Source organism: Narcine bancroftii, chromosome 11, assembly GCF_036971445.1.
Source record: "Narcine bancroftii isolate sNarBan1 chromosome 11, sNarBan1.hap1, whole genome shotgun sequence".
Lineage (NCBI taxonomy): Eukaryota > Metazoa > Chordata > Chondrichthyes > Torpediniformes > Narcinidae > Narcine > Narcine bancroftii.
In genome coordinates this window covers 64,951,838-64,977,168 of record NC_091479.1, presented here as the reverse complement: position 1 = coordinate 64,977,168, position 25,331 = coordinate 64,951,838, and the positions used below count along the sequence as shown (strand labels likewise).

At 42.7% G+C, this 25,331-nt stretch overlaps 1 protein-coding gene across 5 annotated transcripts in view; it reads left to right on the top strand.

Moving 5' to 3' along the window:
- The window catches only part of LOC138745821 (UPF0606 protein KIAA1549), a 350,579-nt gene that overhangs the window by 98,529 nt on the left and 226,719 nt on the right, over nt 1–25,331 (top strand). For all 5 annotated transcript variants that reach the window (XM_069903162.1, XM_069903161.1, XM_069903164.1 and 2 more), the window contains exon 2: nt 19,863–22,226. In XM_069903162.1, the coding sequence (XP_069759263.1) occupies nt 19,863–22,226 (2,364 nt within the window). The remainder of the gene's footprint in view (nt 1–19,862; nt 22,227–25,331) is intronic.

The following is a 25,331-nucleotide window of genomic DNA, read 5'->3' as shown; positions in this document are numbered from 1 at the left end:
TGAGCCTTCTTTATGATGCAATGTTCATACCCAAGAATGTGAAGTTTCTTGCCCTATCCACTGCTTACACTTTGATTAGGTTCTCCTGGCTTCCCCTTTCTGAAGTTTACAATCAATTCCTTTGTTTTACTGATGTTGACTGCAAGGTTGTTATTGTGACACCATTCAACTAGCTGACCTATCTCACTCCTGTACGCTCTATCATGGGGTTATTTGAATTATGCCTAGCCATACAGCCAGGATGTGCAGCAAAAAATAAAGTTGGCATTTCCTTGAAGTACACAATGGGAATGGAAACTTCTTGACTGAGATTTATTGCATGAATCATCAATATATTGAGAACAGTGAGAGTGAGAAAAATTCAGTCACAAGTGTTTCCTGGGAATCTTGGTGATAAGTGAAGTGATTTCCTGAGAACAAACTAATCTAATCTATTAATGAAGGAAACTGGAGATTAAATTAATTCTGAAATCTAATCTCCTGCTGTATGATTCTTAATATTCTCTACCACATTTTAATAATCAATGCTTGACTAAAGTTGAGTCCTTTAGTCTTCTCGCAATTTTAACCATACAACATTCCAAAAGTTTACTCGCCATGTGGTCTCTGAGGTGTAGTACCTGCCACTGATGTGTGTATATCTCCCAGGATGCCAGATAGAATGGTAATACCCTAGATTTGTGCATCAGCAGGTCGTGTGTTTGAATTCTAAAAGTGTTTCACCAAATAGAAACTAAAACCAAGCACCATCAGGAGATATGATAAAACAGTAAAAAGAACATGAAAAGTAGGTCTCACTGACATTCCAGAATACACCATTGTGAACCTCCCTTCACCCTGGTTCTGACCTTTCAATGTGCACTCGAGGATATGTGACCTGCCATTTTGTGGAGCTGGTATTGGAAGATGGGATTAGACTGGGAGATTGTTTGAGATAATATGGGCATATATTTTATTCCGTCGCGTATTGCATGACTTAGGCCTGCATTAAAAATAAAACATTGCATTGCTTCAATTCTTTTGATCATCTTTACAGACTCGCCAAATCAAAAGAGTGGTTTATTGAAGTTAATTTTAAGCCATTACAATTGGCAACTCGTTCCAGGCATCTACCACTCTCTGTGAAAAATACTTGCCTGCACATAACCCTTAAAATTCTTTCTCCTCACCTTGTCCTTTAGTGTGCCCTGGGAAAATGATTCTTGCCAGAAGCAACAGCGTTTCTGTCTGCCCTGAGGGAAATAAGGCCATCTTGCTGGATCGCTGATTCTGGAATGATTTCCTGGAGCCATGTTTAGCCGCCCTGTAGTTGTCTCTAGTTCAGTTGCAATCTCAGGTGATCCACTTTCTTCTCCAGTGATCTTACAAGATCATAGTGATCATGTGTCTGAAGGAGTTAATATTATGATCCTAAGTCATCTTTATTTACTTAGTCTAATCCCTTAGTGATTTTTAAACAAAAGTTCCAAATTTTGTGGCTATCTCTTCTAAAATGGACAATTCCAATTTTTCGTGGCAATCCACATGAACTGTGACTATTCATCCTTGGAGTTAATACAGGCTGGATTCCCATCCCACCCCCACTTGAGAGCAGGATAATGTTGGTCTGAAGGATGTATCATTGTTCCTTTTAAGTCCGCAAAGCCTTTGTTTCTTTATAAGCAGTAACTAAGCAACAAATTACCAAATTCATGGTTGAGTGCATCCTCTGCATCAGAGAGAGTACAGAGAAGGTTCACGAGAATGTTGACAGGATTTCAAGGTTTGAGTTACAGGGAAAGGTTGTGCAGACTAGGGCTTTTTTCTCTGGAGCGTAGAAGATTGAGGGGGGACTTGATAGAGGTGTTTAAGATTTTAAAAGGGACAGAGTAAATGTGGATAGGCTTTTTCAATTAAGAGTGGGGGAGATTCAAACTAGAGGGCATGGTTTAAGATTGAAGGGGGAAAATTATAAGGGGAACATGAGGGGAAATTTCTTTACGCAAAGGGTGGTAGGGATGTGGAATGAGCTTCCGGCAGACGTGGTTGAGGTGGGATATTTGGTTACATTTAAGGATAGACTGGATAGTTACATGGAGAGGAGAGGACTGGAGGGGTATGGACCGGGTGCTGGCAGTGGGACTAGGAGGGTGGGGATTTGTTACGGCATGGACTAGTAGGGCCTGTTCTGTGCCGTAAGTGGTTATATGGTTATATAGTTATATGGTTAAAAACACCAAATCCAAAACTTTTTCCTGAATATAACAATTCAGTTGACATTAAAAAAAGTGATATTTTGTATATTATGAATGCAGTAAAATGTACAGTGTTTTCTACCTCTTTCAAACTATCTGCTAATTAATCTTCGGCCAGCAGCTATTGGAGTGAATTACAACCATCATTTTAATGGAGGATTAATTCAACCCTAAGTTGATCATCTAAACGTTTGAAGAGCATAATTGAACAAAATTTATAATTGGGGGAAAAAAAAGCTGGCCATTTCTGTTTGGTGTTTGAATACTATTTCCATCCTTGAGGTTTAATCATCCTAAAATGGTAATATGATGCATGCTACAGTAAATAATCCTGATATTCATGTAGGATTGTGATATCGTAAAGCTACATTATCTCAGAAAGTCAAAGACAATGGAGTACAGTTCTGTCAAAAACATTCTATTTTCCTTTAAATGTCATATTTCTAAATAACATTTCCAAGGCCTCCCATCTGTTCCAAATCATTTTATGTTTAAAATTGCTTATCGTACTTGAATTCAATTTGTAATAATAAATGTTCCACGATGTGTGATTATGTTCCAAAGTATATCAGGGTCTTCTTTAAAAAAAAGACATTTCAAAGTCAATTTTGTGTGGATTGTGGCAATCAACGTGGTTGGTGTACAGGTGAACCAGCTCCAATTGTAATGTGTGCGTGGTAAGAGCAGCCCGCACCAAAGATGGCACCGGGCATCTTCCCTTTTCCCAAAGAAAAGAGCCCGCACGTGCGAAATTGGAATAACTCCCAGTCAGCCACGTAACTTCCGGTTCCCAGTGATGGGAACAGGTTGTGTCTTGGCGAACCAAGTAATAAATCGGCGAGCTTTGGAATGATCCTGTTGACTGCCGGTCTTGTTATTTGCTCTGTTAGCGCGAATGCTACAGGATCCTCTTTTTCAGTATTGATACACTTGCAGCCTGAGGTGTAGAATATAAAAGTTCTGCATAAACAAAAGAAAACTGCATCTCTGGGCGCCATAGTGTAAACTAGATAATGTCTTCTGATTCAACTGCATCCTGGGCCCCATGGTGGAATTTAGGTGTGTCTACTAAATATGCATCCTGGGCCTCATGGTGTAAATTAGATTATGTCTGCTGATTCTAAATAACAAGCAGGTTCTCAGCCTTGCAGCTGCAGAAGTAAAAAAAAACACAGTTTAAATCTTCCATTACAAGGAGTTGGGAAGTTATGGTAAAATTGTATAAGACATTGGTGAGGCCAATTTTGGAGAATTGTGTGCAGTTTTGGTCACCGAACTACAGGAAAGATATCAATAAGATAAAAAGAGGGCAAAGAAGATTTACTAGGATGTTGCCAGGTCTTTAGATATTCAGTTACAGGGAAAGATTAAACAGGTTCGAACTTTATTCCTTGGAGTGTAGAAGAATGAGGGGAGATTTGATAGAAGTTTAAAAAATTATGAGGGGTAGGTCGGCTTTTTCCATTGAGGTTGGTAAAATACAAACCAGAGGACACGGGTTAAGGGTGAAAGGGGAAAACTTTGGGGGGATCTTGATGGGGAAACTTCTTCACCCAGAGAGTGGTGGGAGTGTGGAATGAATGAATGCAGGCTCAATTTTAATATTTATCAGAGGAGGAGGGAGAACAGGAGAAGAAGGAAGAGGAGAAAGAGAACGAGGAGGAGTTCGAGGAGGTGAGCACCAGGGCCTACCTGAGGGACGGGGGTGCGTGGGGAGTCCGTCCCCTTGGGCAGGTCCAGGGTGGTGGGGGGGGGGGGGGGGTGTCGGCTTGGGGAACAACCAGTCACCAGGTTATCTCCATATGCTCGTCCTGCTGCTCTTCGACAATCCGTCATCCTCACCACTCAAATCACTTGTCAGAGTAAATACATGATGTTGAGACTGTTCAAGGCACTGGTGAGGCCATGTTTGGAGTATTGTGTGCAGTTCTGGTCTCCAAATTATTGGAAAGATATCAATAAGGTAGAGAGGGTGCAGAGAAGATTTACTAAAATGGTGACTGGGTTGCAGTATCTAGAATATGGAGAAAGATTGATTAGACTGGGTCTTTATTAATTGGAGCGTAGAAAGTTGAGGGGGGGTGAATCTGATAGAGCACACATGTCAAACTCTGGCCCGCGGGCCAAATTTGGCCCGCGATATAATTATATTTGGCCCGCAAGATCATATTAAATATATATTAGAGTTGGCCCGCTGGCCGCCGCGCCAGTATAGCGCATGCACACTGAAGGTGAAAATGAAGACGCCGGAGGTGTGGAGGGATCTCAGAGTCCCGAATCCCAGGGATTGGAGCGCCGCACTCAGCCCGCCCGGCTCCCGGACGCGCAGACGAGGCTGGAGTTGGGGACCATCCTCGCTGGGTCTGCGCTTCAGTGGCGACGCCGGACCGAACGTCTCGTTGGTGATGCCTTCCCCCTCACTCCGTGCGCGGCGGACCCTGCCTCCCGCTCCTTTTGTTGGAGATGAGCCCGGCGCCGTGAGATCGTAGTTTAATCCCTCTCCAACCATGGGAGGGGGGTGGGAGCAACGCGCTCTTCTCAGCCAATTCCTCCACCGCCCCGGACGCCGGCGTTTCAACGGGGGGTTCGGGTGCCTTCGTCAGGCGACCGACCTGTTGGTCCTAGACAAGGGGAGAGCGTACAAACTCCACACAGACAGCACCTGAACTCGGGTGAACGTGGAGCTGTGACCCCACATTCCACATCAGGACTGTGTGTAAGATTGGGAGCAATGAAACGGAAGCTTATTTCGTTCCTCTGATTTAAGCCTTTCTTGGGGTGGGGGGGGGGGGTCCTTCTCTGACCACTTGCCTAACAATTAACCTAATCAGATGTGGAGTTACCACAATACAACAGTTCTCAACCTTTTTCTTTCCACTCGCGTCCCTGTGCCATTGGTGCTCTGTGATTAGTAAGGGATTGCTTAAGGTGGTCTGTGGGTGGAAAGAAAAAGTTTGAAGACCACTGCTTTAATCATCCCTCATTGACTCGTCATGTGCACGGTTTCAGACGCTAAAGGAAATGGGGTAATGACAATGACAATGAAAGAGTTTATCCAAAACTATTATTAAACATTTATTTTAATAAGAAAATGTTTAACATTACATATGTTGAAAGAAGAGAAAACATGCAGATGTTGTTGAAAATTTTCAATAAATATTTAGTTCGGCCCTCGACTTAGTCCAAGTTTTTAATTTTGGCCCTCCGTGAATTTGAGTTTGACACCCCTGTGATAGAGGTATTTAAAATTATGAGGGGGATAGACAGAGTAGATGTGAATAGGCTCTTTCCCCTGAGGGTAGGGGTGATTGGAGTAAGGGGTCATGAGTTGAGGGTTAGGGGGCAAAACTTTAGAAGTAACATGAGAGGAAGCTTCTTCACTCAGAGAGGGGTGGCTGAGTGGAATGACCTTCCAGAAGAAGGTGGTTGCAGCAGGGTCAATTTTGTAATTTAAGAGGAGGTTGGATGAGTACATGGATGTGAGGGGGTAGGAGGGTTATGGGCAGGGAGCAGGTAGGTCGAATTAGTGGAGTTTCACATAAATCGGTGCGGACTAGAAGGGCCAAGATGGCCTGTTTCCGTACTGTAATTGTTATATGGTTATATGTTATATTTGATATGATACCATTTGGCTACAGAGCTCCTTGCAGTCAACTAACACAGCCGTCTGCATTTGTAAATATTTGCAGGATGTCCAAGAAGTTGACCTATTTACAGGAAATTCCCTGGACTCCATCAATATTGTCGAATGATGCCAAGTGCAGTAAAACTCTGATAATCCACACTCTTGGGATTTTGGTGGCAGACTGGCATATGTTCCATTCTATTGGTTGTTTATATTTCTACCATATCCACTTGTGTATTTTAGCTACAGATGTTACACATAGTATATTTAAATTTAGTGGCAAGTTTGGTAAGTTTAAAGGATGTGAGGAAAACAGGACTCCAGAAAGTTTAAAAGGGAGCATGGGAAACTGAGTCTTGATGAGCCAGACATCAAACCAGAATGACTTCTGAGCAATCAGATAGTGGGTTATCAGAGTTTGACCGTAGAATGCAAATACTGAGAAAGATGACCCATGTTACAAAGACGAGCGGCAGAGAAGGGCGTAAATACCCCCCGATGAGTTGAACATGCTCTATGCTCTTTTTGAACAACAGGGAGCCAGCAGGGAGGTGATGTCCTCATTAATTACTGCAAGCAATGTCTCATCCATGGTCATGGCTGCGGAAATCAGGACGGCATTCCAGTGAGTGAGTGCGCACAATAATTCCAGTGAAGAAAATCCCACAGTGCTGTTGGCCAGGGAGTTTCAAGACTTGGAGCTAGGAATAAAGGATGGGTAGCAGTGTTTTTAAGTTAGAGTGGTGAGTGACTTGTAGGGAAAGTTGTAGGTAGAGGTGTTACAATGTGCTTATTGCAATAAGTCCTTCAGTGATAGAGATCACAGGTTTGGCAGGCACTGTCTGTCAAAGTACCCTGCGCAAATTTCTGCAATTTTGTGGATCGTACGCACACAGCCACTGGGGTGGAGGTGGTTGATAGGTGTCCGTCATGCAAGCTACTTTGTCTTAGATGGCGTCAGGTTTCTTGAGATTATTTGACCTGCACTTATTTCAACGTCTGATGAAAATTCCATGATGCTCCTAACTTATACCTTGCAATGCTGGAAAAGCGTTGGAATATTGAGAATAACTCGCTAGCCACAAAATACCCAGCCTCTGATCTGCTCTCATAGCCATGGATTTATGAGGCTGGTCAATGTGATTTTTTTTGTAAATGATGATCATCCAGGAAGTTGATGATGGTAATGCCATTTACTGTAAGAGTAGGTGGTTAGATTCTCTCTTGCTGGGAGTTGATATTGTTGGTCATTTCTGTGGTATGTATGTTACGTCCCACATCGGACTTGTCAGCCACAAACGAGCCTGCAGCTGACGTGGACATTACCCTTCCATTAATCTTCGTCCGCGAAGCCAAGCCAAAGAAAAGAATGTTACGTCATTTACTATCCAACCAAAAGTGGCAGATGTAGGCAGCCTCCAAGAACGCGGCGCGGGCTACACACTCTACTGGTCTGGCAAGCCTTCGGATGAACGACGCCTATCTGGTGTAGGCTTCATGGTCAAGAGCTTCATTGCCTCCAAACTCGAAAACCTTCCGACAGGACTCTCGGACCGAATCATGTCCATGCGACTCCCCCTTCAAAACAAGCGTCGCATCACCCTCATCAGTGTCTATGTTCCAACCCTCCAGGCGGAACCAGCAGAAAAGGACAAGTTCTACACCGACCTGCGCAACCTCATCCAACGCACCCCTACAGCCGACAAGGTTGTCATCCTGGGCGACTTCAACGCTCGTTTCGGCAAAGACTCAGAAACCTGGCCAGGAATCCTGGGCAAGCATGGCGTCGGCAAGTGCAACGACAATGGGCGCCTCCTGTTGGAGCTCTGTGCAGAACAGCGGCTTGTCATTACAAACACCCTTTTTCAGCAGAGGGACAGCCTTAAGACCACCTGGATGCATCCCCGATCCAAACACTGGCACCTCCTGGACTACATCCTGGTGCGAGAAAGTGACAAACGAGATGTGCTCCACACCAGGGTCATGCCTAGTGCGGAATGCCACACTGACCACCGGCTGGTTCGCTGCAAGCTCAACCTTCACTTCAAGCCAAAGCCCAGGAACAGTAAAGCCCCCAGAAAGAGGTTCAATGTTGGAAACCTGCAGTCAGACGAAGCGAGAGGAAACTTCCAGGCAAACCTCAAAGCAAAGCTCGACGATGCAACCCGCCTCACGGACCCGTCCCCTGAAACCCTCTGGGATCAGTTGAAGACTACCATACTGCAATCCACTGAAGAGGTACTGGGCTTCTCCAGGAAAAACAAGGACTGGTTTGACGAAAACAGCCAGGAAATCCAGGAGCTACTGGCAAAGAAGTGAGCTGCCCACCATGCTCACCTTACAAAGCCGTCCTGTCCAGAGAAGAAACAAGCCTTCCGTCGCACATGCAGCCATCTTCAGCACAAACTCCGGGAGATCCAAAATGAGTGGTGGACTAACCTCGCCAAACGAACCCAGCTCAGCGCGGACATTGGCGACTTCAGGGGTTTCTACGAGGCTCTAAAGGCCGTGTACGGCCCCTCACCCCAAGTCCAAAGCCCGCTGCGCAGCTCAGACGGGAAAGTCCTCCTCAGCGACAAGATCTCCATCCTCAACCGTTGGTCAGAACACTTCCAATCTCTTTTCAGTGCCAACCGCTCAGTCCAAGATTCCGCCCTGCTCCAGCTCCCTCAACAGCCCCTAAGGCTAGAGCTGGATGAGGTCCTCACCCTGGATGAGACATATAAGGCAATCGAACAACTGAAAAGTGGCAAAGCAGCAGGTATGGATGGAATCCCCCCAGAGGTCTGGAAGGCTGGCGGCAAAACTCTGCATGCCAAACTGCATGAGTTTTTCAAGCTTTGTTGGGACCAAGGAAAACTGCCTCAGGATCTTCGTGATGCCACCATCATCACCCTGTACAAAAACAAAGGCGAGAAATCAGACTGCTCAAACTACAGGGAATCACGTTGCTCTCCATTGCAGGCAAAATCTTCGCTAGCATTCTACTAAATAGAATAATACCTAGTGTCGCCGAGAATATTCTCCCAGAATCACAGTGCGGCTTTCGCGCAAACAGAGGAACTACTGACATGGTCTTTGCCCTCAGACAGCTCCAAGAAAAGTGCAGAGAACAAAACAAAGGACTCTACATCACCTTTGTTGACCTCACCAAAGCCTTCGACACCGTGAGCAGGAAAGGGCTTTGGCAAATACTAGAGCGCCTCGGATGCCCCCCAAAGTTCCTCAACATGATTATCCAACTGCACGAAAACCAACAAGGTCGGGTCAGATACAGCAATGAGCTCTCTGAACCCTTCTCCATTAACAATCTTCTTCAGCATGATGCTGAACCAAGCCATGAAAGACCCCAACAATGAAGACGCTGTTTACATCTGGTACCGCACGGATGTCAGTCTCTTCAATCTGAGGCGCCTGCAAGCTCACACCAAGACACAAGAGAAACTTGTCCGTGAACTACTCTTTGCAGACGATGCCGCTTTAGTTGCCCATTCAGAGCCAGCTCTTCAGCGCTTGACGTCCTGCTTTGCGGAAACTGCCAAAATGTTTGGCCTGGAAGTCAGCCTGAAGAAAACTCCCCACCATGACTACCAGCCCCCCCACATCTCCATCAGGCACACAAAACTCAAAACGGTCAACCAGTTTACCTATCTCGGCTGCACCATTTCATCAGATGCAAGGATCGACAATGAGATAGACAACAGACTCGCCAAGGCAAATAGCCCCTTTGGAAGACTACACAAAAGAGTCTGGAAAAACAACCAACTGAAAAACCTCACAAAGATAAGCGTATACAGAGCCGTTGTCATACCCACACTCCTGTTCGGCTCCGAATCATGGGTCCTCTACCGGCATCACCTACGGCTCCTAGAACGCTTCCACCAGCGTTGTCTCCGCTCCATCCTCAACATCCATTGGAGCGCTTTCATCCCTTACGTCAAAGTACTCGAGATGGATGGGTCACGTCTCCAGAATGGAGGACAATCACCTTCCCAAGATCGTGTTATATGGCGAGCTCTCCACTGGCCACCGTGACAGAGGTGCACCAAAGAAAAGGTACAAGGACTGCCTAAAGAAATCTCTTGGTTCCTGCCACATTGACCACCGCCAGTGGGCTGATATCGCCTCAAACCGTGCATCTTGGCGCCTCACAGTTTGGCGGGCAGCAACCTCCTTTGAAGAAGACCGCAGAGCCCACCTCACTGACAAAAGGCAAAGGAGGAAAAACCCAACACCCAACCCCAACCAACCAATTTTCCCCTGCAGCCGCTGCAACTGTGTCTGCCTGTCCCGCATCGGACTTGTCAGCCACAAACGAGCCTGCAGCTGACGTGGACTTTTACCCCCTACATAAATCTTCGTCCGCGAAGCCAAGCCAAAGAGAGAGAGAGAAAAGTGGTCTGGTTTCAAAGTTCAGATATATTGTCAGATTACATACAAGACATCACATACAGTGCCCTCGATAATATTTAGGACAAAGATACTTTATTTTATTTGCCCCTGTGCTTCATAGTTTTACTTTTATAGTGAAACAATTCAAATATAATTGAAGTGTACATTCCAGATTTTATTCATTTTTATCTGTATACATTTTGGTTTGACAATGTTGAAATTACAACACTTTTTAATACATGGACTCCTCAATTCAGGGTACCATAACGTTTGGGATATTTGGCTTCAAAGGTGTTTCTGAGTACTCAGATGTGTTTAATTACTTCATTGGTGCAGGTATAAGAGAGCTAGGCTTGCATCTAAGGTTTAGATCACCTTTGGAGTCTGTAGTTGCCATTTTTCAACATGAGGTCCAGAAATGTGTCACTGAAAGTCAAAGAAGCCATTATGAGGCTGAAAAACAAGAATAAAACAGTAAGAGACATCATCTAAACTTTAGGATCACCAAAATTAACAGTTTGGAACATCATTTAGAGGAAAGAGTGTACTGTTGAGCTCAGTAATCACAAAGGGACTGGTATTCCAAGGTACTATGAAGTCCTACCCCTGGTCTAGGTTGTATTTTTCTTTTGGAGAGTGGGAGAGAAAAAGAAAGAGGTCCAATAATTTTTTTTTCTTTGCTTGCTCTTGTTATTCAGTTCTTCATGAATCACATTTTAGATTGATTTACTTGAAGTTGGTTGGCAAAGAGTGACTGACTGCACAAATAGAATTGGATTATGTGGAAAAATTGTTACACAAATAAAGTTCCTGCAAATTAAGATGTAACCTGCACAGATAGCTGTGCTGGTTGTCAGTAATGTCAGCATCTTGTTATTCTAAAAATACTCTAGTAGGTTAATTGGCCACTCTAAATGAGGTGGGCCTCTTCAGGGGCTCCTGAATGGTCTGGCTCTCAGGTCAACACACGGCATTGTGTTATTTGGGGGGAGCTTTTGCGCTTTTTGTCACCCTTCCCCAAAAAAAAATAAATGTAAAATTTCCCTCAGTGTAAATGATTTTATCATGTGGGGTGGGGGGGTAGAGTTGATTGGCATTCAAGATAAAATAGGTTGCAGGAAGCACAGGAATGTGATTGACGTGTGTGTTGTGGGAGCCTCCAGGGCAGATGGTCCCCTTAAGAATTGTGAAGTATATTTGAGAAATCTTGCACACAAATTTATTTCCTAGTGTTTGACTGTTTAGAAATATACTTTATTGATTGCCTTTTCCAAATCATAATATTAGGGCATCACATTTTAAGAAACAGATACTTGTTTATTTTTATTCTGTTCTTTCATGATGGTGGGTGCTACAAGTAAAACAGTATTTATTCCCTGTCCCTGGTTGTCTCAAGAACATCAGCCATATGGTGCAGCACGAATCCTACTAAATCTGCATTACTACTGCATAGTAAATTCTAAAATGTGCTTATCAGGTGTTCAGTCATAATTATAGGGTTTCTTTGTATTTGTATAAAGTGATTGGAGAGCAATTGGTATTTGTGAAATGTTATTATGTAGAGGCCCGCGCATGGAGATGCAAACCGGCCCACAAAATGGCTGACAAATGCGCAGACCTGGGGGTGACACCGGCTATCATCCCAGGTGGGAAGACGGGGAACTGTAGCTGGAATGCTGACCAAGCCCAGGGTGGCATTCCGATGACATAGGGCCTGATGTCAGCACCTGGGGCCCTTATAAATGCAACAGCCAGTGCAATAAACCAATCTCGACTTTAAGGCCAAGGTCATTCTTCTCCACGCCCGCATAGTGCGAATGCTACATTGGTGACCCCAACAGGTCTAACTGGCTGTTGGACCTTAAGATGAAGGACTAGCAGAGCCAGTGACCATCCAATGTGGTCTCACTCAGTCTCCCAACGTTTTGGATGGTTCAAATAGGCTGAGGCTCAGTTCCAGCTTCAATGCATTGCCACCGCTGACACCCGCTACTTCTACGTCGTGAGCGCACTTGATCAAGACACAATAACAAGAGTCGTGGTAGCCTCCAGTGCTTGGCAAATACATGACTCTCAAAGAGCTGTTAACCCGCACTTTTGGGGTCTCCCAGTGCAAGCATGCTGCCCGATTGCTGCATATAGATGGATTGAGGGATAGGGCCCCGTCCGCTCTAATGAGCAAGATGCTTGCTTTGACCGAGGTCACAAGCCTTCCCTGCTTTTCGAGCAGATCTTTCTGAAGCAGCTGCCCGAGGATATCCGACTCTTGCTCATGGATGAGGACTTCAACAACTCTCGAAGGGTTGCGACCAGGGTGGACATGGTCTGGAGAGCGAAAAAGGATATCAGTGCCATTGTAGACCACATCAGCAAGCCCCACAAACAGATGACTCTGAGTTGAAGACCAAGTTAATATGCTGGGACAATTCTGCTTCAGGTACACAATCCTTTATCCGGAACCCTTGGTTCCAAATTTCGGATTTTTCCAGATTTCGGAAAGCCCACCCTAATTGTGCTGCTGTATCCACCCCCATGCCTTTCCAGTCACCCTGCTGTCTCCCCCAACCACCCACCCCCTCACCTGCCCAACTCGTGTTGCCGGTCTCTTAGGTGGTCCCACTGGCTGATACCACCACAGAAACCTGCACCAGGACACTCATCGACATATGGGTGACCAGATTCGGGGTCTCAGAGCACCTAACCTCAAACAGGGGGGCACAATTTGCGTTCTAGGCAGCAGTGGCTAAGTTCCTGGGGACACAGCTCCACCATACCACAGTGTACCACCCTCAGGCCAATGGGTTGATGGAGCAGTTTCACAGGCACCTGAAGGCAGCCTTGATGGCCCGGCTCAAGGGTCCCAACTGGGTGGACGAAGTGCCTTGGGTCTTGCTGGGGATTTGCACCACACCAAGGGAAGACTTCAAACCCCCCCCCACAGTGGTGGATTTGGTCTACAACATGCCCTTAATCAGTTCAGGGAAGTTCCTGGCCCCCGACAAACGCCCGAAGACCCTGCGGCCACCCTCGAGAACGTGGCGAAAACTGGGGTCCGTGGTCCCGTGACAACCTGCTCCACATGGACAGCCCAATGCTCCCAGGGACTTAAGACTTGTCAGTATGTGTTTGTGTGAAGGGGCACACACTGGTGCCTCTACAGTGACTCTACAAGGGGTCCTACAGGGTCATCAGGGACAACTGGTCCACTTTTGTCCTCAACTTTAGGGGTAAGGAGGAGACCTTTACTATCGACTGCCTGAAATTGGTGTATCTGGATTGTGACCAGCCGGTCGGTCTCCAGTCCTCCCCTGCATTGCTAGGGCAGACCGCCCAAGTCAGCCTGATCACCGGTTCAGGGAGGGGGGGGGGATTGTGTAGCGACCAGTGCATGGAGATGCGGATTGGCCCACAAAATGTCCGATGAACACGGCGATCGTGTGGACCTGGGGATGACACCGGCCGTCGCCTCAGGTGACCTCCCAAACAGCGGGAAGATGGGGAACTCTGGTGGGAACGCTGGCCAATCTCAGGCTGGCTCTCTGATGACGCAGGCTCCTCACATCAGCGCCTGGGGCGCATATAAACACGACAGCCAGTGCAATAAACAGACTCGACTTCAAGGCTTTGGTGTGCATGTCATTCTTCTCCATACCCGTGTGGCACAAATGCTACAATTAATTAAAACGTGTGCTGTCTTTTCTTTTTGTCCATTGTTTGAATGAACACATTGGAAAAGCAACAATCTGAATGTCATTTGTAGTGTTTACGATCTGTAAATTTCATTTGATTGTAATTATATGGAAAACTATTATTGGTTAACCTGGTAAGGAGACAGCTGGGAGAATGCGATGTGCAGGACAAGGAAGGCAATTTGTTTTGCTGGTTTTGACCTGCTGCTTGCTTACCAAGTTTATTTGATCTCTAGCATGTAATGAAGCTCATAAAAGTTTGATGCTCTTTGGTTTCTCCTGGAGAACAAAGGAAAACTCAACTTTCAATGCTAATCCATCCTTGTAATGTAACTTAATAAAACTATTATAAAAAAATATTTTGGAAGAGAATTGTAGTTATATCCCAGGCCTATCTCAATTTGCTCTGGAAAGTTCTTAACTTTAATTTACAGTTGCGCATTCCACATTTATTGGTACCTTCAATAGTGTAATCGATTCCAACAATAGGTAGATAATTTGTTTCATTGATAATGGTGTTAGGTGGTATTCTCACTTTAATTGTACGTTGCAACCTTTTCTGGAAAATAGTCAGAGCTGAGAAGAATTTACCCTCCCCACCCTATGTCTCAGAGACAAAAGAGTTATTGATCAGAAGATATTTCTGAAAAGAAAATAGTCATGTCAGTTTTTTTCTCCAATAAAAGAGGGATGGTGTGTCTGGCTGATTAACATAGTTTAAAAGAAAGTTAAATCTAGATTTTTATTTGTCAAATTAATATTGGTAACATTAAAATTCGAACTGTGGTTCTCTTGCCTGTTCACAAATTAGACGCGTGGGAACAGCACAAGTTACCATCACTGGGTAAAGTCATTTATTGCCTTTTTGAAAAGATCTTCTTATCACTTCTCAGGTTGAAATTGAGTATTCCACGTAATACACCATGGTGTCAGTAAGCAATACACCTTTAGAATCTTTTTAATTTGTATTTGATAGATAGGTTCTTGTAAGCAATACACCTTTAGAATCTTTTTAATTTGTATTTGATAGATAGGTTCTTGTAAGCAATACACCTTTAGAATCTTTTTAATTTGTATTTGATAGATAGGTTCTTGTTAGTTTTAGTGTTTATGGGTCGTGATGTTCACTGGATAGAGCAACATTCATTGTCCATTCTAAATTGGGCCGAGAACAAGGGTTTCATGTAGGTCGGACTAGCAGTTCTTCCCTTAAGGACATAAATGAACTGTCAAATGTTATGGTAATTTGTTGTTCCAGATTTACTTAAATGAATATGGTAAAACTTGAACTTGTGTCTTTAGATAAGTAGTCCAGGTCTCTGAATATGAGTTTGATCACTTAATTACTTTAGTATTGTACCACAGTTGTCTGCCTCATTATCAACTTCAATCCAATCATCCTCCTGTGAAGTATCTTGGCATATTGTAGTGAAGCACGACTTGTTTTTACTGGTATTAATGAAAATAGGTATGCTGTCATGAATTACTCATTTTATACACCAGTTACCAAAGGATCCCATGAAGGAATAAAGCCAACCAATATCTTGCATAGCAAACAGAAGGATTTGCTGGTTGGCTTCTTGCTCAGTTATGTGTAAGGTTGGGAACATCATCAGTAAATCAAGGGGTCTACTTGCAACCTTGGTTTTCAAACTCGGGTATGAAGGAATTTCAGAAAAAGATTGTAATTTCCTACATTGAATATATTTGGACATTATTAATTCTTCATTCAAAATATAGTGTCTCTGCTAAATACTTTTTTTTTGTTGACTAATGTTCATCCTTTTGGAATTGGGAGTGAGATTATTAGGGGTTGAATCAGAATTTGTGGAGGTTCCTTCCTTTTTGGTATCTTATTTGCTTAATGAGTAGAACATGAGATTTGTTGGAGTTGTAAGGGCTTTTTACCCCCTCCATAAATCTTCGTCCGCGAAGCCAAGCCAAAGAAGGGCTGTTCAGGAGTATATTAATGCTTGGTGGACCTCGGCAGGAACATGTCTGTTTATAGACACCTCTTGAGGATTTGCTAGTCTTTAGAGGGATATCCCAAAAAATTGTAACTGACAGGAACACTCAGGAAGATTGCCAGTGTTTGTCATTGAGTTGATAATGGCCAGGGCTTGGAAGTGTGCCAGCAATTGCTTGAACTTCTAAGAAGTGTGTTGGTAGTTGTGAGGGCTCTTTGGCAGTACACCATTAATTAATTGGGCTCCTTTGGACTGGTTATTAATTGCTGGGACTCAGCAGGATTCCAGTAATTGTTGGTCTCTTAGTGCATTAGTAATTGCTGAGGCTCCTCAGCAGTGGGACAGTGATTTTTTTTTCCCCAGCTCATTTGGACTGTATCAGTTTGTGTAAGGTTTCCTCAGTATGTCAGTAATTCTTGGGCTCTTTGGAAACGCATGAGTTATTCCTGGTGCTTCTTGGAAGTGTGTCAGTAATTACTGAATCTTCTCAGCAATCTCATTACTGGACTAATGTGAAGTGTTTCATTCATTTTCCTCTGCTCCCTTTCTGCCGCTTCTTGGGCATGTATCTGTACCAATTAGGTCACAGTACTTGTTGAGGACTCCTGGCAGTATGGCAGTAGTTAGTTCCTCAAGTTAGTGTGTCAGTAATGATAGTTAGCATTCTTCATGAGTATGTCAAATACTTGCTTGCCTTGGGCTTGGAGATCCTTAGTAGTATTTTTGGCTGTCAGAAACTTGTCATTCATTCCTGCAGCTCCTTGGGAAGATTTTCTCCTTTGTTGGGATCTCTTGGGAGGGGTTCCCTCTTGCCAGATCTTGCTGGCAGTCTGACAGTAATTGTTGCAGATTCCTGGGAGCAAGGGCCAATCAGTAACTTGCAGAGCCATAGACTGTTGCTTGCTTGCTGAACAGGATAAATGTTGATATGGAGCTGAAGCTTAGTCACTTTCAGGTGGCCAAATTCCCCACTTGTAAAGCCGCATATTATGGCAATATGCAGCTGTCGGTAGGCCACTTGAATGCGCAGGAGGTGCCTGCGAGGAGAACTTTGTAACCCTTGTCCGAGAGGGATAATCGCCGCAGCACAGTGGTCTGAATGACAGTCAGCTGGCAGCGCCTGACAGCTCCCCTCACAGCTTCCCCTGCCCTCTGGTACGGGACGTCAGGGCAGGGGGAGCCAGCATGGGCTGTCAGCGCGGGGATGTCCCCACACTGATCCTGCTGCCCCGCTCTTTCCCAACAGCCCGATATCAGTCCCCGCACTGTGGGGCGGCCGGCCGGCACGGGGTTCAGAGGTTTGGGCTAACCCCTACAGCCCCCTCCAGCCATTACAACCACTAATGCCCGCGCCGCCTGCCCCAACCACTGCAGCCCGGCCTGGCTACCGCACAGTGTGGATACTGATATCGGGTTGTTGGGAGAGCGGGCAGTGGGATCAGTGTGGGGACATTCCCGCGCTGATAGCCCACGCCGGGCTGTCCCAACTCTAACAGCCTGAAGGGACAGGAGCCGGAGCGCGCTCAGAGGCGCATCCTGTGCAGCTGTCCCTTAGGTGACCAGCATTGAGCTTTTAGAGAATGCAACTGAAGGATCCCTGCTGATTCAGCAGGTAGGTTTCCAGTGGCCTCTTAAACCTCAAATCTCCATGAGATTCAAACAGGGTTAGAAATGCTTGAGCTTTGAGTCATAGATCGTAATTGAGGTTTACATATAGCCCCTAATTAAAGACTCTGCATTGCTGCTAAATTGGCAATCCTTAATTTATGTCTCTTAATCAATGATTTGTTAGAAATTACTGGTTAATTCAGCTTCTCCAATGCACTTCATCACATTTATGAATCATCCCAAACAAGATTGATGAGACCAGTGTAGTCCAAGTGGGATCTAATCTAAGAAATTTTCTGCATTGTTTCTTATTGCATTATTTTATTTTAGCTTTTTCTACGGGTGCTTTCTACTTGAAATCAGTGTATTTTTTGTTTGTAAACCAATGCTGACTGCATGTAACCATTCATACTGAAATTTCATTGCAGCGTTTGAATATTATTTCACTTGTAAAGGAGTAAACTTCCAAATGAAATGCCAATGCAATATTATAGCTGTTTTTCCAGATTAAATGTTAAAGATTCAGTAGGATTCTTAAGAATAACTGCAGGAGTCTGCCTCATGCGCTCATCAGAAATTAACATAATTAGTAATACCTGAAAGAATTAATTGGCCATTCACCTTATTAATATGTATGACTACACAGTGCACAATTCATAGCTTGATTGTTCTTCTTTGGTTTGTACTTTTTCGGCTCCAGTGGGATTCTCAAGATATGAAAGCTGGGTACTTTTCCTCTCTTTGGTTGTTACTGGCACTGATGAAACAGTAAAGTTAATAAGTTGTCATTAGTATTGGTGTCAGGACAATGTGTTCTGGGAATCAATTTCTCAACATTATTGAGTACCGGTCGGTGCCAAGTGACACACCTCCCTGCAATTTATTTATGACACTGAATCATGTCTAAATCTATTAGAATGCTGTAAGTCCACAGATTTTGAGATTTGCATTCAGTAGAAATGATCAGAGTTCCCTATTCATTATTTCAAAATTTTCATTTATTTTAATTGTATTTCATAACTGTTGATGAAGAAAAGGTCGTGAATGCTATCTATATGGAGCCAGAGAGTTGTAGTGGATGATTGCTTCTCTGACTGGAGGCTTGTGACTAGTAGTGTGCCTCAAGGGATTGATGTTGGGTTCACTGTTGTTTGTCATCTATGATTACCAAGTGTGTATATGACTCAAAGATTGGCGGTGCGCTGGACAGTGAGGAAGGCTTTCAATGCTTTCAGAGTGACCTAGTCCAGCTGGAAAAATGGACTGCCAATGGCATGTGGAATTTAATGCAGACAAATGTAAGATGTTGCACTGCAGAAGAGCAAACCAAGGTAGAACATGGTAGATGACAGAGTACTGAGAATTGCGTAGAACAGAGGGATCTGGGAATACAGATAATTAATTTCCTGAAAGTATCATAGATAGTATCATAAAGAGAGCTTTTGGCACTTTGGCTTTCATAAATTGAAGTATTGAGTACAGGAGTTAGGACATTATGGTAAAATTGTTTAAGTCATTGGTGAGGCCAACTTTGGAGTATTCTTTGTAGTTTTGGTCACCTAACTACAGGAAGGACATCAATAAGATCGAAAAGTGAAGAGGAGATTTACAAGGATGTTGCTTGGACTTGAACAACTGAATTGCAGGGAAAGTTGAACAGGAGAGGATTTTATTCCCTAGAGCATAGAAGAATTTGGGGAGATTTGATAGAGGTATAGAAAATTACAGTGGCTGTAGATAGAATAAATGCAAGCATGATTCTTCCACGCAGGTGAGGTGAGATTAAAAACTAGAGTATATGCGTTAAGGGTGAAAAGGAAAAAAAAATTAATGGAACATTAGGGAGATCTTCTTTATGCAAAGAGTGGTGGGAGTGTGTAACAAGCTGTCAGCTAAATTGTTAAATGCAGGCTCAATGTTGACAGTTAAGGAAAATTTGGACAGGACTATGATGGAGAGGAGTATGGAGATATGGCCCAAGTACATGTCACTGGGACGAGGCAGAATAATATTTTGGCACAGAATAGAAGGGACAAAGGGCCTGTTTCTGTGCTGTAATTTTCTATGGTTCTAATTATCTTTTGCTAAAAGTTTTGCATGCCATTATTCAATTTTTCTGGACCTGCAACCGTGTGCAATAAGAAAATGATTCCCTACATTGAACTCTTTAAATCTACAGTATTTGGCTAAATAAAAACATACGAATGTTTACAATTGTCAAATTCAGTAAAAATTACAGTAATATTATCCAAAAATTGACAAAATAAGTTTTGCATGCATCGCGTATGTTTTATATTGAATTGAATTTCAGCCAGGTCATGTTTATTTTTTCTCAATTTTCCTGCAGATGAACACTTCACCAACATTGCATTATTGTCGACCAAGATGCATGATCAAAGTTTAGGACTCAATGACACATTGGATGCCTCAGTAATAAAAAAACCGCCCAAAACTGTAAATACAAGCTCTGTGCAATTAGCCTTGCAGTCAAGTTTGAATCTGAAAGAAGAAATCCATCTAAACTTTGAAGCAACCACATCACAAATAAACCACATCAAGTGGTCAGGAAAGCTTGTGCTTGCTGAGAACCCAGAATCTTTAGCTGCTTATAGCAATTTGGAAGTAGTTCCTTTATTACAATCTAGCATCAAAGTGGTGACTGAAGAATACCAACCAACAACACCTCTGCCTTCAATCACAGCAATATCATCAGGAACTCTGCTTAGTTTTCAGAGAAGTAAAGCTGTCATTCAGTTGTCAAATCACTCTAGCCTATCAGCTTATTTTTCCAGTTCAATCTTGGCTCATCCAATAAGTATTTTAACAAAGACTGAGTTGCCCTTAACGGTGACAAGTAAACAATCATCTGAAGCTGTAAGTTCATTATTTTCTTCAGTCAGTAAGCATGATACTTGGCAGCCCACTGTAATTTCAGTACCAGATTGGGACAACTTGGAGACACTGAAGTACAGTGAACAAGCTCTGCTGAATTATGTTGACATGGCATTCAGTAGAACAAAGAACCTTGTTGACTATATGGAAGGAGAAAATGAGTTATCTCCAATTTCAAATGGTATTACATTTATAAGTAATATAGGAAAGATTGAACTCACCGGGGAATCTTCTGTTCATCAAGCCGAAGCTTTGGTTCATATTGCTTTGACATCAGAGTTTGTTTCTACAAGGTCAACATCTGCCTTACTGCCACTGATAACATCGGATGCTGGTTTATCTGAAAGTAATGCAGTAAACAATGGCGTCATGCGAACTGAGATTAATGGGTCGATGCTTTCCATTCATTTGCCTTCCACTCATGGAGCTATACCTTCTTCCTTTGGCTTGCTTCATACGGAATTGTTTGATCATGATTTTGGATCTGGTGATGACTTGGAAATTACAACACTCATTACATCAAAAGCTGCTGGGTTTGTTCCAACCTCCACCTTGGTTATTGATTCATTTGATCCAGAAATGCTAGAATCCCAAGCCTACAACACCCATTTTCTGACAAGGCCAGTTCCAGTCTTTTCCACAGGATTCACAGCTTGGTCTGTGCCATTGTTGAATTTCTCATCTTTTAACAGCATCAGTCCTGCAACTACATCTCTTTTGAACCAGACACCATTTTCATCATTTGGGGAAAATTTAGTTATTAGCTCAGTTACTCCTCTGATGAGTGAAACCCCAATATTAGTATCAACAGTTAATGAGAATTTCTCATTCAATTTAACTGGTATGAATCTGACACCGACTTTATCACTGGATGAAGATGCAAGTTATCCTCAAGTTACCAATAATTTAACAGGTTTCTTAGTAAATGATTCCCTTGAACTAACTAGTGGGTTAGATTCACCGATGGATTTGGTTTCCTCTTTGATAAGTGTCTGGTCGACAGAATCAGGCACTGTTCTGTCAACAGAATACTTGAGCTTATTTGAGAAACAGCTAGAATCTTCAGCAATGATTGAGACTATGTTTCCTGAAACACTATTCAGTATTTTAACTCGGGAGTCCACATCTCGAGAACTAGAGCCAACAACATTTAGTTTACTGGCAGAAAATACAAATAGTATAAATCTTTTAGTAATTCTTGAATCTTCATTCAGCAAAGTATATTCCAGTAATATTTCAGAAAGTACCTTTACCTTTGAGACATTGTTACCTTCAGTTGATGCAGTGCAACCTTCGTTAATGCCATCCATTTTTGAATCTATTTTCACTGCCAATACTACAGCAATAATTGATCACACCACTGAAAGTTTGGTACAAACATTGCCAAATTTCATGTTAGTCAGTTCCAGTTTTGTAACTTCTACAAATGCAACCATCACAGATCCTTTATCTGACCTGAGCTCCACTGTTGAAATGCCATTTTCTTTTTCTTTCACTTCAACCCCACATGCCTTTCCAGATGTTCTGCAATCATCTACAGAGACCTTTTGGATTTCAACTTCACTTCCATTGTCTCCATCTCACACACCTACTGCAAACTCTTCAAATCCAAACCTGATGGAAACATTGCCTCCTCAAACCATCAAAGTGCCAGTCGACAATGTCACAGCTTCTCCAACCAGTGTTTCCACAGCTGCAACAGCCAACAACACTGATTCAAAACTCACCAGTCCCATGACAACCAGAGCTACAGTTTCAGCAACCGTCAAGAATTTTGTGTGCGCTATTAATGAACCTAATTCTTATCTCGTTCGAGCAGGTAAGCTACTTCTGTCGCATATCTTGGATTTAAATATACTGTTAAGTTTTAAGTTAAGGAAGTTTGCTTACAACTATTGTTTAATTTAGTTAGATCAAGACAAATTTAATGTAAGAACGCAATTTAAGGATGCATTAAAACCAGTATTAAATGCTAGACTGCCACTCAAATCTGTAACTATCGTGTTGGACAGTGTTTTAAATGTTGCAACAATTAAAAAAAAATGTATCAAACTGCAAGAAAGGAACAATTACACAGTAAATTGGTAAAAGAGTTGAAGATGTTTTCATCCAAATAATTCTGGATTATTGATAGCCTGCTTTTATGCCTTTGTATTTCTGTACAATTAATGAATTAATGTAAATTAATGAATAAATGAAGAAAATGTTTGGCTTTGGTCTGAGAACTTGAGCAGTAAACCACAGTGAAATTGATCTGCACTGTTATTCTTCCACGATTGATGTGAATGTCAAACTAATTGCTGTAACATTCTGACAGTCAAAGAATGCTATGAAGTTTAATTAATACATTTGCAATTTTCTCAGGCCTTCTGGTAAATGCTTTAATATAAAAAATACCTTTAATTATTAACTGCATGGGCTAACATATTAATCTAACACTAAGTTTGACTTTTCTGAGAACCAAAGTTATTTTCTCAATTCAAAGAAACTAATTTTTGTGGAATTAATTACAAATGTAAGAAAGTTATGTTCACTATATCAGGTATTAGGGAGACCACATATCGAATAATGGATATGGTATGTCTCCTTACTGGGTCCCCAAAATGGGCTTTGGGAACATATTAGTGGCAAGGGTGCTACATAGCAAAATAAATGGTTGACACTACAATGAATAGTAGATGTATGTACAAATATGATTCAAAGAACGTGAAAAGCCTTTGCATGTTTTCCTTTTCATATGTTTTATTGTGAATAAAGTTTATTTTTGGTTAAAAATATTATTGTAATGGTAACAGTTCAGAAAAGGTTTGTTAAACTAATACCTGGAATGTCTTGTGGGGACAAGTTGGACAGACAAGGCTTGTTTATATTTAGAAGGGTAGGAAAAAAAATTGACTGAACCTAAGAAAGGTTTGCTATTTCCTCTAATACTATGAAGGCAATTTTTAAAATTGATGACCAACCTTGACATACAAATAATTTTTTTTTTTTAAATTCATGAAATCAACACAAATTGTTTGTTATTCCACCATTTCAGATTTATTGTCAGAGTACATACACATCCAACCATGACCCTCTCCTGGACTGTGTCCACCACCTTTACGTTCAAGGATATTGGTGTCGCCATACCAGACTGATGCAGCCGGTCAGCACACTTTCCTCAGTGATTGTGCGCAGAGATGGTAGATGGTTTGCTATTCGATCATTTAACAATACTCTGATTTTATTTCTTAGGAGCAAGGAACTTACTCTCCTCCTGCATTTTGCCCCAGCTATTGCTGCCTTACCCCTGAAGGATGTCTATGCTTCTCCATGAAAATAAAAACCATCCCTTTGAGTTAACCCAACTTCTTCCCTTAAAATACATTTCTTCCCCAAAGATTTTGTTTAATTGCTATTAAAATTCAGTTTACTTTCACTTGGGCACACCTAACTTTTGATACTCCTACAAGAGGGCTCATTTGCTCTGACAGTGAATGGAAATGGGCAAGTAATATTAAATTTGATTTGCAAGTTTTCAGGCAAAAGAGATTACAATAGAATGGCTTGCAATTTTGCTGAAAACCTTTCTGGAAAATAAATTGAGAGTATAGTACATGTGGTTTCTACATTCTCATCAAATTGTAGTGATTTATTGAACAGGAAATTCAGCACCTTGTATTAATACATTTTGGAAAAAAAGCTGTTTCTCTTCTTCCCAGCCTTGTTCTGCATCCCAGCTCTTGATTTACACCCAGTGGCATTTCAGAAGCATATCCCAAGTGCTTTTTTAGCTGTATGAGAGGACAAAGAATCCTAAAGTCTTTATCACCTTTCATAAACAGTAGTATTTCAATAATACAGCACAGTCTAGACCTCCCTGGTGCTGAACTGGCAGATTTTCCAAACTGTGGGTTGAGATTTCTATTACCGTGGTGATGCCCTCTAAATGCACTTGTTTTAGATGGTATGCACTTTAATAGGAATGGAGTGGGAGAATTGGTGCCTTAATGGGTGAGAAGGTTGGGAGGGAGTACGGGATCCCAGAGAGCGGGAAAGAAGAATGGGAGTGAGGGGTAAGGCAGAAAATTGATAAGTGAAGGGGACTATAGGGCAGCGAGGAAACAGGGAAGTCCTGGTGGGTAGAAATGAAGAGCAGGAACAGTAGGCCCAGGAGAGGAAGGATTGAAGCGCGGAGGCAGAGGGTCCCAGAAGGGAAGAAAGGAAGCAGAAGGTCGAGGAAGGGGGGTAAAGGAGGGAATGAAGCATAGGAGTATTGGGCATTGGAGTGGGGAAGGAAAAGCAGGAGCAGAGGGTCCCTAGACGGAGGTCGGAATCGTGGGAGTAGAGGGCCCTTAGAAGGGGGTTGGAATCGTGGGAGCAAAGGATTCCTGGGAGGGAGTGGCCAGGAAGTGTGAGAGCAGAGCAGCCCAGGAGGTGGGAGGAAGAGCAACCAACATCACATGCTGAGCCAGATGCTGTATCATCAGAATTTCAAAAATATAGCAGGCTATCCAGTTTTATTGTAATGCTTCAGATGTTTATCACTGGATGGAAAATTCATTCCTCACTCTTCAACTAATTATTTTAAAGTTATGCCTTTGATTGTGTTTGGAGAAGTAATTTTATACATAACCACATTTTCCTGGCCTCAGATTTTCTTGAAATTATATCTATCTCTGCCTCCTTTGTTTCAAAAAAGAAACCTTCTCACTTCCCTATCCACTCAGGCATTCACACATTCCTGCAATGGGATAACCAGAATAACATTATTCTAATGTAGTTGATGTGATGACTTTGCACAATAATTGAAGTCACAAAAACAGATGATGCTGGGAATCTGAAATAAAAACCGAAGGCAGCCAATGGTCATGCTCATTGAGTTTTTTTGGAAGGAGGCAGAGTTAATGTTCCAGGTCAAAGACCCTTCATCAGAATAGTTTGT